The 14950-nt window shown below is 41.1% G+C and overlaps 1 protein-coding gene across 1 annotated transcript in view; it reads left to right on the top strand.

Moving 5' to 3' along the window:
• Nucleotides 1-13781: 13781 nt before the first annotated feature.
• The window catches only part of LOC127909036 (uncharacterized), an 8542-nt gene continuing 7373 nt past the window's right edge, over nucleotides 13782-14950 (top strand). The window contains exons 1-2 of the mRNA XM_052468893.1: nucleotides 13782-13823; nucleotides 14308-14950. The exon at nucleotides 14308-14950 is cut by the window's right edge and continues 395 nt beyond it. Of these exons, the coding sequence (XP_052324853.1) occupies nucleotides 14576-14950 (375 nt within the window). The 5' untranslated portion in view covers nucleotides 13782-13823; nucleotides 14308-14575. The remainder of the gene's footprint in view (nucleotides 13824-14307) is intronic.

Genomic DNA, 14950 nt, shown 5'->3' with positions numbered 1-14950 from the left:
TACAGTACACAGTATCATACAGTACACAGTATTATACAGTACACAGTATCAACAGTACACAGTATCATACAGTACACAGTATCAACAGTACACAGTATCAACAGTACACAGTATCATACAGTACACAGTATCAACAGTACACAGTATCAACAGTACACAGTATCATACAGTACACAGTATCATACAGTACACAGTATCATACAGTACACAGTATTATACAGTACACAGTATCAACAGTACACAGTATCAACAGTACACAGTATCAACAGTACACAGTATTATACAGTACACAGTATCAACAGTACACAGTATCATACAGTACACAGTATCAACAGTACACAGTATCAACAGTACACAGTATCATACAGTACACAGTATTATACAGTACACAGTATCATACAGTACACAGTATCAACAGTACACAGTATCAACAGTACACAGTATCATACAGTACACAGTATTATACAGTACACAGTATCAACAGTACACAGTATCATACAGTACACAGTATTATACAGTACACAGTATCATACAGTACACAGTATCAACAGTACACAGTATCATACAGTACACAGTATCTACAGTACACAGTATCAACAGTACACAGTATCAACAATACACAGTATCATACAGTACACAGTATTATACAGTACACAGTATCAACAGTATTATACAGTACACAGTATCATACAGTACACAGTATCAACAGTACACAGTATCATACAGTACACAGTATTATACAGTACACAGTATCAACAGTACACAGTATCATACAGTACACAGTATCACCAGTACACAGTATCAACAGTACACAGTATTATACATTACACAGTATCAAGAGTACACAGTATTATACAGTACACAGTATCAACAATACACAGTATTATACAGTACACAGTATCAACAGTACACTGTATCAACAGTACACAGTATCATACAGTACACAGTATCAACAGTATTATGCAGTACACAGTATCATACAGTACACAGTATCAACAGTACACAGTATCATACAGTACACAGTATTATACAGTACACAGTTTCAACAGTACACAGTATCATACAGTACACAGTATTATACAGTACACAGTATCAACAGTACACAGTATCATACAGTACACAGTATTATACAGTACACAGTAGTATACAGTACACAGTATCAACAGTACACAGTATCATACAGTACAAAGTATCAACAGTACACAGTATCAACAGTACACAGTATCAACAGTACACAGTATCATACAGTACACAGTATCAACAGTACACAGTATCATACAGTACACAGTATCAACAGTACACAGTATCATACAGTACACAGTATTATACAGTACACAGTATCAACAGTACACAGTATCAACAGTATACAGTATCATACAGTACACATTTCATACAGTACACAGTATCAACAGTACACAGTATCATACAGTACACAGTATTATACAGTACACAGTATCATACAGTACACAGTATCGACAGTACACAGTATTATACAGTACACAGTATCAACAATACACAGTATTATACAGTACACAGTATCAACAGTACACTGTATCAACAGTACACAGTATCAACAGTACACAGTATCATACAGTACACAGTATTATACAGTACACAGTATCAACAGTACACAGTATTATACAGTACACAGTATCAACAGTACACAGTATCATACAGTACACAGTATTATACAGTACACAGTAGTATACAGTACACAGTATCAACAGTACACAGTATCATACAGTACAAAGTATCAACAGTACACAGTATCAACAGTACACAGTATCAACAGTACACAGTATCATACAGTACACAGTATCATACAGTACACAGTATTATACAGTACACAGTATCAACAGTACACAGTATCATACAGTACACAGTATTATACAGTACACAGTATTATACAGTACACAGTATCATACAGTACACAGTATCATACAGTACACAGTATTATACAGTACACAGTATCATACAGTACACAGTATCAACAGTACACAGTATCATACAGTACACAGTATTATACAGTACACAGTATTATACAGTACATAGTATCAACAGTACACAGTATCAACAGTACACAGTATCATACTGTACACAGTATCAACAGTACACAGTATCAACAGTACACAGTATCATACAGTACACAGTATCATACAGTACACAGTATTATACAGTACACAGTATCAACAGTACACAGTATCATACAGTACACAGTATCAACAGTACACAGTATCAACAGTACACAGTATCATACAGTACACAGTATCAACAGTACACAGTATCATACAGTACACAGTATCATACAGTACACAGTATCAACAGTACACAGTATCAACAGTACACATTATCATACAGTACACATTATCATACAGTACACATTATCATACAGTACACAGTATCAACATTACACAGTATCATACAGTACACAGTATCAACAGTACACAGTATCAACAGTACACATTATCATACAGTACACATTGTCATACAGTACACATTATCATACAGTACACAGTATCAACAGTACACATTATCATACAGTACACAGTATCAAAAGTACACATTATCATACAGTACACAGTATCAACAGTACACAGTATCATACAGTACACAGTATCATACAGTACACAGTATCATACAGTACACAGTATCATACAGTACATAGTATCAACAGTACACAGTATCAACAGTACACAGTATCATACAGTACACAGTATCAACAGTACACAGTATCAACAGTACACAGTATCAACAGTACACAGTATCATACAGTACATTTCATACAGTACACAGTATCAACAGTACACAGTATCATACAGTACACAGTATTATACAGTACACAGTATTATACAGTACACAGTATCATACAGTACACAGTATCATACAGTACACAGTATCAACAGTACACAGTATCATACAGTACACAGTATCATACAGTACACTGTATCTACAGTACACAGTATCAACAGTACACAGTATCAACAATACACAGTATCATACAGTACACAGTATTATACAGTACACAGTATCAACAGTATTATACAGTACACAGTATCATACAGTACACAGTATCAACAGTACACAGTATCATACAGTACACAGTATTATACAGTACACAGTATCAACAGTACACAGTATCATACAGTACACAGTATCACCAGTACACAGTATCAACAGTACACAGTATTATACATTACACAGTATCAAGAGTACACAGTATTATACAGTACACAGTATCAACAATACACAGTATTATACAGTACACAGTATCAACAGTACACTGTATCAACAGTACACAGTATCATACAGTACACAGTATCAACAGTATTATGCAGTACACAGTATCATACAGTACACAGTATCAACAGTACACAGTATCATACAGTACACAGTATTATACAGTACACAGTATCAACAGTACACAGTATCATACAGTACACAGTATTATACAGTACACAGTATCAACAGTACACAGTATCATACAGTACACAGTATTATACAGTACACAGTAGTATACAGTACACAGTATCAACAGTACACAGTATCATACAGTACAAAGTATCAACAGTACACAGTATCAACAGTACACAGTATCAACAGTACACAGTATCATACAGTACACAGTATCAACAGTACACAGTATCATACAGTACACAGTATCAACAGTACACAGTATCATACAGTACACAGTATTATACAGTACACAGTATCAACAGTACACAGTATCAACAGTATACAGTATCATACAGTACACATTTCATACAGTACACAGTATCAACAGTACACAGTATCATACAGTACACAGTATTATACAGTACACAGTATCATACAGTACACAGTATCGACAGTACACAGTATTATACAGTACACAGTATCAACAATACACAGTATTATACAGTACACAGTATCAACAGTACACTGTATCAACAGTACACAGTATCAACAGTACACAGTATCATACAGTACACAGTATTATACAGTACACAGTATCAACAGTACACAGTATCATACAGTACACAGTATTATACAGTACACAGTATCAACAGTACACAGTATCATACAGTACAAAGTATCAACAGTACACAGTATCAACAGTACACAGTATCAACAGTACACAGTATCATACAGTACACAGTATCAACAATACACAGTATTATACAGTACACAGTATCAACAGTACACTGTATCAACAGTACACAGTATCATACAGTACACAGTATCAACAGTATTATGCAGTACACAGTATCATACAGTACACAGTATCAACAGTACACAGTATCATACAGTACACAGTATTATACAGTACACAGTATCAACAGTACACAGTATCATACAGTACACAGTATTATACAGTACACAGTATCAACAGTACACAGTATCATACAGTACACAGTATTATACAGTACACAGTAGTATACAGTACACAGTATCAACAGTACACAGTATCATACAGTACAAAGTATCAACAGTACACAGTATCAACAGTACACAGTATCAACAGTACACAGTATCATACAGTACACAGTATCAACAGTACACAGTATCATACAGTACACAGTATCAACAGTACACAGTATCATACAGTACACAGTATTATACAGTACACAGTATCAACAGTACACAGTATCAACAGTATACAGTATCATACAGTACACATTTCATACAGTACACAGTATCAACAGTACACAGTATCATACAGTACACAGTATTATACAGTACACAGTATCATACAGTACACAGTATCGACAGTACACAGTATTATACAGTACACAGTATCAACAATACACAGTATTATACAGTACACAGTATCAACAGTACACTGTATCAACAGTACACAGTATCAACAGTACACAGTATCATACAGTACACAGTATTATACAGTACACAGTATCAACAGTACACAGTATCATACAGTACACAGTATTATACAGTACACAGTATCAACAGTACACAGTATCATACAGTACACAGTATTATACAGTACACAGTAGTATACAGTACACAGTATCAACAGTACACAGTATCATACAGTACAAAGTATCAACAGTACACAGTATCAACAGTACACAGTATCAACAGTACACAGTATCATACAGTACACAGTTTCATACAGTACACAGTATTATACAGTACACAGTATCAACAGTACACAGTATCATACAGTACACAGTATTATACAGTACACAGTATTATACAGTACACAGTATCAACAGTACACAGTATCATACACTACACAGTATTATACAGTACACAGTATCATACAGTACACAGTATCATACAGTACACAGTATTATACAGTACACAGTATCATACAGTACACAGTATCAACAGTACACAGTATCATACAGTACACAGTATTATACAGTACACAGTATTATACAGTACATAGTATCAACAGTACACAGTATCAACAGTACACAGTATCATACTGTACACAGTATCAACAGTACACAGTATCAACAGTACACAGTATCATACAGTACACAGTATCATACAGTACACAGTATTATACAGTACACAGTATCAACAGTACACAGTATCATACAGTACACAGTATCAACAGTACACAGTATCAACAGTACACAGTATCATACAGTACACAGTATCAACAGTACACAGTATCAACAGTACACAGTATCATACAGTACACAGTATCATACAGTACACAGTATCATACAGTACACAGTATTATACAGTACACAGTATCAACAGTACACAGTATCAACAGTACACAGTATCAACAGTACACAGTATCATACAGTACACAGTATCAACAGTACACAGTATCATACAGTACACAGTATCATACAGTACACAGTATTATACAGTACACAGTATCAACAGTACACAGTATCATACAGTACACAGTATCAACAGTACACAGTATCAACAGTACACAGTATCATACAGTACACAGTATCAACAGTACACAGTATCAACAGTACACAGTATCATACAGTACACAGTATCATACAGTACACAGTATCATACAGTACACAGTATTATACAGTACACAGTATCAACAGTACACAGTATCAACAGTACACAGTATCAACAGTACACAGTATTATACAGTACACAGTATCAACAGTACACAGTATCATACAGTACACAGTATCAACAGTACACAGTATCAACAGTACACAGTATCATACAGTACACAGTATTATACAGTACACAGTATCATACAGTACACAGTATCAACAGTACACAGTATCAACAGTACACAGTATCATACAGTACACAGTATTATACAGTACACAGTATCAACAGTACACAGTATCATACAGTACACAGTATTATACAGTACACAGTATCATACAGTACACAGTATCAACAGTACACAGTATCATACAGTACACAGTATCTACAGTACACAGTATCAACAGTACACAGTATCAACAATACACAGTATCATACAGTACACAGTATTATACAGTACACAGTATCAACAGTATTATACAGTACACAGTATCATACAGTACACAGTATCAACAGTACACAGTATCATACAGTACACAGTATTATACAGTACACAGTATCAACAGTACACAGTATCATACAGTACACAGTATCACCAGTACACAGTATCAACAGTACACAGTATTATACATTACACAGTATCAAGAGTACACAGTATTATACAGTACACAGTATCAACAATACACAGTATTATACAGTACACAGTATCAACAGTACACTGTATCAACAGTACACAGTATCATACAGTACACAGTATCAACAGTATTATGCAGTACACAGTATCATACAGTACACAGTATCAACAGTACACAGTATCATACAGTACACAGTATTATACAGTACACAGTTTCAACAGTACACAGTATCATACAGTACACAGTATTATACAGTACACAGTATCAACAGTACACAGTATCATACAGTACACAGTATTATACAGTACACAGTAGTATACAGTACACAGTATCAACAGTACACAGTATCATACAGTACAAAGTATCAACAGTACACAGTATCAACAGTACACAGTATCAACAGTACACAGTATCATACAGTACACAGTATCAACAGTACACAGTATCATACAGTACACAGTATCAACAGTACACAGTATCATACAGTACACAGTATTATACAGTACACAGTATCAACAGTACACAGTATCAACAGTATACAGTATCATACAGTACACATTTCATACAGTACACAGTATCAACAGTACACAGTATCATACAGTACACAGTATTATACAGTACACAGTATCATACAGTACACAGTATCGACAGTACACAGTATTATACAGTACACAGTATCAACAATACACAGTATTATACAGTACACAGTATCAACAGTACACTGTATCAACAGTACACAGTATCAACAGTACACAGTATCATACAGTACACAGTATTATACAGTACACAGTATCAACAGTACACAGTATTATACAGTACACAGTATCAACAGTACACAGTATCATACAGTACACAGTATTATACAGTACAGTACAGTACAGTATCAACAGTACACAGTATCATACAGTACAAAGTATCACAGTACACAGTATCACAGTACACAGTATCAACAGTACACAGTATCATACAGTACACAGTATCATACAGTACACAGTATTATACAGTACACAGTATCAACAGTACACAGTATCATACAGTACACAGTATTATACAGTACACAGTATTATACAGTACACAGTATCATACAGTACACAGTATCATACAGTACACAGTATTATACAGTACACAGTATCATACAGTACACAGTATCAACAGTACACAGTATCATACAGTACACAGTATTATACAGTACACAGTATTATACAGTACATAGTATCAACAGTACACAGTATCAACAGTACACAGTATCATACTGTACACAGTATCAACAGTACACAGTATCAACAGTACACAGTATCATACAGTACACAGTATCATACAGTACACAGTATTATACAGTACACAGTATCAACAGTACACAGTATCATACAGTACACAGTATCAACAGTACACAGTATCAACAGTACACAGTATCATACAGTACACAGTATCAACAGTACACAGTATCAACAGTACACAGTATCATACAGTACACAGTATCATACAGTACACAGTATCATACAGTACACAGTATTATACAGTACACAGTATCAACAGTACACAGTATCAACAGTACACAGTATCAACAGTACACAGTATTATACAGTACACAGTATCAACAGTACACAGTATCATACAGTACACAGTATCATACAGTACACAGTATTATACAGTACACAGTATCAACAGTACACAGTATCATACAGTACACAGTATCAACAGTACACAGTATCATACAGTACACAGTATCAACAGTACACAGTATCAACAGTACACAGTATCATACAGTACACAGTATCATACAGTACACAGTATACAGTACAGTATCAACAGTATCAACAGTACACAGTATCAACAGTACACAGTATTATACAGTACACAGTATCAACAGTACACAGTATCATACAGTACACAGTATCAACAGTACACAGTATCAACAGTACACAGTATCATACAGTACACAGTATTATACAGTACACAGTATCATACAGTACACAGTATCAACAGTACACAGTATCATACAGTACACAGTATCAACAGTACACAGTATCAACAGTACACAGTATCATACAGTACACAGTATTATACAGTACACAGTATCAACAGTACACAGTATCATACAGTACACAGTATTATACAGTACACAGTATCATACAGTACACAGTATCAACAGTACACAGTATCATACAGTACACAGTATCAACAGTACACAGTATCATACAGTACACAGTATTATACAGTACACAGTATTATACAGTACACAGTATCATACAGTACACAGTATCAACAGTACACAGTATCATACAGTACACAGTATCAACAGTACACAGTATCAACAGTACACAGTATCATACAGTACACAGTATTATACAGTACACAGTATCAACAGTACACAGTATCATACAGTACACAGTATTATACAGTACACAGTATCATACAGTACACAGTATCAACAGTACACAGTATCATACAGTACACAGTATTATACAGTACACTGTACAATACCCCCAAGGTTCCAGCGTCTCCATGGCAGTGGGGAGAAGGGAAGGGCAGTGGGAATAAGGGAGGGAATGGGTACTGGGACCAGAAGACAGCACTGAGTGGAACAAAACCAAAACTATAACAGACCCAAATACCTGTTCCATACAGTTTGACTGTAGCGTTGTTCTGAACGGGACTCAGGACTGGACTGCAGTTGAATATTATTTATCATTCTCTCTTGGTTAGTGTTTGATATGTGTCAGATTTAACCCCCAGATCAAGAGCAGCAGAATGAGACATATTGGAATGAGATGTCTCTGGAGTGTGTGTGTGTGTCTTATTGTATGTATTTGTGTGTGTGTCTTATTGTATATGTGTGTGTGTGTGTGTGTGTGTGTGTGTCTTATTGTATATGTGTGTGTGTGTCTTATTGTATGTATTTGTGTGTGTGTCTTATTATATGTGTGTGTGTGTGTCTTATTGTATGTGTGTCTTATTGTATGTGTGTGTGTGTCTTATTGTATATGTGTGTGTGTGTGTGTGTGTGTCTTATTGTATATGTGTGTGTGTCTTATTGTATATGTGTGTGTGTCTTATTGTATATATGTGTGTGTGTGTCTTATTGTATATGTGTGTGTGTGTCTTATTGTATTTTTTGTGTGTACGTGTGTTTTAGTGTATATGTGTGTGTGTGTCTTTGTCATGACGGTCGTCAAGACAATTCCTGCCGGGACGGGATGGCCCCAATGAGTCCTGCTCCCAGGATCCACTGCCTCACAACTCCTCTGGGTTCAGAACTGGGATGGAGTTAGGGTAACTCCTCTGGGTTCAGAGCTGGGATGGGGTTAGGGTAACTCCTCTGGGTTCAGAACTGGGGATGGGGTTAGGGTAACTGGGTTCAGAACTGGAAATGGGGTTAGGGTAACTCCTCTGGGTTCAGAGCTGGGATGGGGTTAGGGTAAATTATCTGGGTTCAGAGCTGGAGATGGGGTTAGGGGAACTCCTCTGGGTTCAGAACTGGGGATGGGGTTAGGGTAACTCCTCTGGGTTCAGAACTGGGGATGGGGTTAGGGTAACTGGGTTCAGAACTGGAGATGGGGTTAGGGTAACTGGGTTCAGAACTGGAAATGGGGTTAGGGTAACTCCTCTGGGTTCAGAGCTGGAGATGGGGTTAGGGTAACTCTGGGTTCAGAACTGGAGATGGGGTTAGGGTAACTCTGGGTTCAGAGCTGGGATGGGGTTAGGGTAACTCCTCTGGGTTCAGAACTGGAGATGGGGTTAGGGTAACTCTGGGTTCAGAGCTGGAGATGGGGTTAGGGTAACTCTGGGTTCAGAACTGGGGATGGGGTTAGGGTAACTCTGGGTTCAGAGCTGGGATGGGGTTAGGGTAACTCCTCTGGGTTCAGAACTGGAGATGGGGTTAGGGTAACTCTGGGTTCAGAGCTGGAGATGGGGTTAGGGTAACTCTGGGTTCAGAGCTGGGGATGGGGTTAGGGTAACTCTGGGTTCAGAGCTGGAGATGGGGTTAGGGTAACTCTGGGTTCAGAGCTGGGGATGGGGTTAGGGTAACTCTGGGTTCAGAGCTGGAGATGGGGTTAGGGTAACTCCTCTGGGTTCAGAACTGGGGATGGGGTTAGGGTAACTCTGGGTTCAGAGCTGGAGATGGGGTTAGGGTAACTCCTCTGGGTTTAGAGTTGGAGATGGGGTTAGGGTAACTCTGGGTTCAGAGCTGGAGATGGGGTTAGGGTAACTCTGGGTTCAGAGCTGGGGATGGGGTTAGGGTAACTCTGGGTTCAGAGCTGGGGATGGGGTTAGGGTAACTCCTCTGGGTTTAGAGTTGGAGATGGGGTTAGGGTAACTCTGGGTACTCAGAGGAGAGGGGAGGAATAGTACAGGAGCAGAGGAGATGAGAGGAGAGGAATAGTACAGGAGCAGAGGAGATGAGAGGAGAGGAATAGTACAGGAGCAGAGGAGATGAGGGAGAGGGAATAGTACAGGAGCAGATGAGAGGGGAGGAATAGTACAGGGCAGAGGAGAGGAGAGGAATAGTACAGGAGCAGAGGAGAGGAGAGGAATAGTACAGGAGCAGAGGAGATGAGAGGAGAGGAATAGTACAGGAGCAGAGGAGAGGGGAGGAATAGTACAGGAGCAGAGGAGAGGAGAGGAGAGGAATAGTAGAGGAGCAGAGGAGAGGAGAGGAATAGTAGAGGAGCAGAGGAGATGAGAGGAGAGGAATAGTACAGGAGCAGAGGAGAGGGGAGGAATAGTACAGGAGCAGAGGAGAGGGGAGGAATAGTACAGGAGCAGAGGAGAGGAGAGGAATAGTACAGGAGCAGAGGAGAGGAGAGGAATAGTACAGGAGCAGAGGAGAGGAGAGGAATAGTACAGGAGCAGAGGAGAGGAGAGGAGAGGAATAGTACAGGAGCAGAGGAGAGGGGAGGGGAGGAATAGTACAGGAGCAGAGGAGAGGAGAGGAATAGTACAGGAGCAGAGGAGAGGAGAGGAATAGTACATGAGCAGAGGAGAGGGGAGGAATAGTAGAACTGGGGATGGGGTTAGGGTAACTCCTCTGGGTTCAGAACTGGGGATGGGGTTAGGGTAACTCCTCTGGGTTCAGAACTGGGGATGGGGTTAGGGTAACTGGGTTCAGAACTGGAAATGGGGTTAGGGTAACTCCTCTGGGTTCAGAGCTGGGATGGGGTTAGGGTAAATTATCTGGGTTCAGAGCTGGAGATGGGGTTAGGGGAACTCCTCTGGGTTCAGAACTGGGGATGGGGTTAGGGTAACTCCTCTGGGTTCAGAACTGGGGATGGGGTTAGGGTAACTGGGTTCAGAACTGGAGATGGGGTTAGGGGTAACTGGGTTCAGAACTGGAAATGGGGTTAGGGTAACTCCTCTGGGTTCAGAGCTGGAGATGGGGTTAGGGTAACTCTGGGTTCAGAACTGGAGATGGGGTTAGGGTAACTCTGGGTTCAGAGCTGGGATGGGGTTAGGGTAACTCCTCTGGGTTCAGAACTGGAGATGGGGTTAGGTAACTCTGGGTTCAGAGCTGGAGATGGGGTTAGGGTAACTCTGGGTTCAGAACTGGGGATGGGGTTAGGGTAACTCTGGGTTCAGAGCTGGGATGGGGTTAGGGTAACTCCTCTGGGTTCAGAACTGGAGATGGGGTTAGGGTAACTCTGGGTTCAGAGCTGGAGATGGGGTTAGGTAACTCTGGGTTCAGAGCTGGGGATGGGGTTAGGGTAACTCTGGGTTCAGAGCTGGAGATGGGGTTAGGGTAACTCTGGGTTCAGAGCTGGGGATGGGGTTAGGGTAACTCTGGGTTCAGAGCTGGAGATGGGGTTAGGGTAACTCCTCTGGGTTCAGAACTGGAGATGGGGTTAGGGTAACTCTGGGTTCAGAGCTGGAGATGGGGTTAGGGTAACTCCTCTGGGTTTAGAGTTGGAGATGGGGTTAGGGTAACTCTGGGTTCAGAGCTGGGGATGGGGTTAGGGTAACTCTGGGTTCAGAGCTGGAGATGGGGTTAGGGTAACTCTGGGTTCAGAACTGGGGAGGGGGTTAGGGTAACTCTGGGTTCAGAGCTGGAGATGGGGTTAGGGTAACTCCTCTGCGTTCAGAACTGGGGATGGGGTTAGGGTAACTCTGGGTTCAGAGCTGGAGATGGGGTTAGGGTAACTCCTCTGGGTTTAGAGTTGGAGATGGGGTTAGGGTAACTCTGGGTTCAGAGCTGGAGATGGGGTTAGGGTAACTCTGGGTTCAGAGCTGGGGATGGGGTTAGGGTAACTCTGGGTTCAGAGCTGGGGATGGGGTTAGGGTAACTCCTCTGGGTTTAGAGTTGGAGATGGGGTTAGGGTAACTCTGGGTACTCAGAGGAGAGGGGAGGAATAGTACAGGAGCAGAGGAGATGAGAGGAGAGGAATAGTACAGGAGCAGAGGAGATGAGAGGAGAGGAATAGTACAGGAGCAGAGGAGATGAGAGGAGAGGAATAGTACAGGAGCAGATGAGAGGGGAGGAATAGTACAGGAGCAGAGGAGAGGAGAGGAATAGTACAGGAGCAGAGGAGAGGAGAGGAATAGTACAGGAGCAGAGGAGATGAGAGGAGAGGAATAGTACAGGAGCAGAGGAGAGGGGAGGAATAGTACAGGAGCAGAGGAGATGAGAGGAGAGGAATAGTACAGGAGCAGAGGAGAGGAGAGGAATAGTACAGGAGCAGAGGAGATGAGAGGAGAGGAATAGTACAGGAGCAGAGGAGAGGGGAGGAATAGTACAGGAGCAGAGGAGAGGGGAGGAATAGTACAGGAGCAGAGGAGAGGAGAGGAATAGTACAGGAGCAGAGGAGAGGAGAGGAATAGTACAGGAGCAGAGGAGAGGAGAGGAATAGTACAGGAGCAGAGGAGAGGAGAGGAGAGGAATAGTACAGGAGCAGAGGAGAGGGGAGGGGAGGAATAGTACAGGAGCAGAGGAGAGGAGAGGAATAGTACAGGAGCAGAGGAGAGGAGAGGAATAGTACATGGAGCAGAGGAGAGGGGAGGAATAGTACAGGAGCAGAGGAGAGGAGAGGAGAGGGGAGGAATAGTACAGGAGCAGAGGAGAGGAGAGGAATAGTACAGGAGCAGAGGAGAGGAGAGGAGAGGAGAGGGGAGGAATAGTACAGGAGCAGAGGAGAGGAGAGGAGAGGAATAGTACAGGAGCAGAGGAGAGGAGAGGAGAGGGGAGGAATAGTACAGGAGCAGAGGAGAGGAGAGGTATAGTACAGGAGCAGAGGAGAGGAGAGGGGAGGAATAGTACAGGAGCAGAGGAGAGGAGAGGAATAGTACAGGAGCAGAGGAGAGGAGAGGAATAGTACAGGAGCAGAGGAGATGAGAGGAGAGGAATAGTACAGGAGCAGAGGAGAGGAGAGGTATAGTACAGGAGCAGAGGAGAGGAGAGGAGGGGAATAGTACAGGAGGAGAGGAGAGGAATAGTACAGGAGCAGAGGAGAGGATAGGAATAGTACAGGAGCAGAGCAGAGGAGAGGAATAGTACAGGAGCAGAGGAGATGAGAGGAGAGGAATAGTACAGGAGCAGAGGAGAGGGGAGGAATAGTACAGGAGCAGAGGAGAGGAGAGGAATAGTACAGGAGCAGAGGAGAGGAGAGGAATAGTACAGGAGCAGAGGAGAGGAGAGGAATAGTACAGGAGCAGAGGAGAGGAGAGGAATAGTACAGGAGCAGAGGAGATGAGAGGAGAGGAATAGTACAGGAGCAGAGGAGAGGAGAGGAATAGTACAGGAGCAGAGGAGAGGAGAGGAATAGTACAGGAGCAGAGGAGAGGAGAGGAGAGGAATAGTACAGGAGCAGAGGAGAGGAGAGGAATAGTACAGGAGCAGAGGAGAGGAATAGTACAGGAGCAGAGGAGAGGAATAGTACAGGAGCAGAGGAGAGGAGAGGAATAGTACAGGAGCAGAGGAGAGGATAGGAATAGTACAGGAGCAGAGGAGATGATTATCACTCCAGAGAATGCGTTTAGACTGCCAGATGGTGAAGCGTGATTTATCACTCCAGAGAATGCGTTTAGACTGCCAGATGGTGAAGCGTGATTTATCACTCCAGAGAATGCGTTTAGACTGCCAGATGGTGAAGCGTGATTTATCACTCCAGAGAATGCGTTTAGACTGCCAGATGGTGAAGCGTGATTTATCACTCCAGAGAATGCGTTTAGACTGCCAGATGGTGAAGCGTGATTTATCACTCCAGAGAATGCGTTTAGACTGCCAGATGGTGAAGCGTGATTTATCACTCCAGAGAATGCGTTTAGACTGCCAGATGGTGAAGCGTGATTTATCACTCCAGAGAATGCGTTTAGTCTGCCAGATGGTGAAGCGTGATTTATCA

Source organism: Oncorhynchus keta, chromosome 18 (genome assembly GCF_023373465.1).
Source record: "Oncorhynchus keta strain PuntledgeMale-10-30-2019 chromosome 18, Oket_V2, whole genome shotgun sequence".
Taxonomy (NCBI): domain Eukaryota; kingdom Metazoa; phylum Chordata; class Actinopteri; order Salmoniformes; family Salmonidae; genus Oncorhynchus; species Oncorhynchus keta.
The sequence above is the reverse complement of the archived record's forward strand: the minus strand, read 5'-3'. Positions and strand labels throughout refer to the sequence as shown.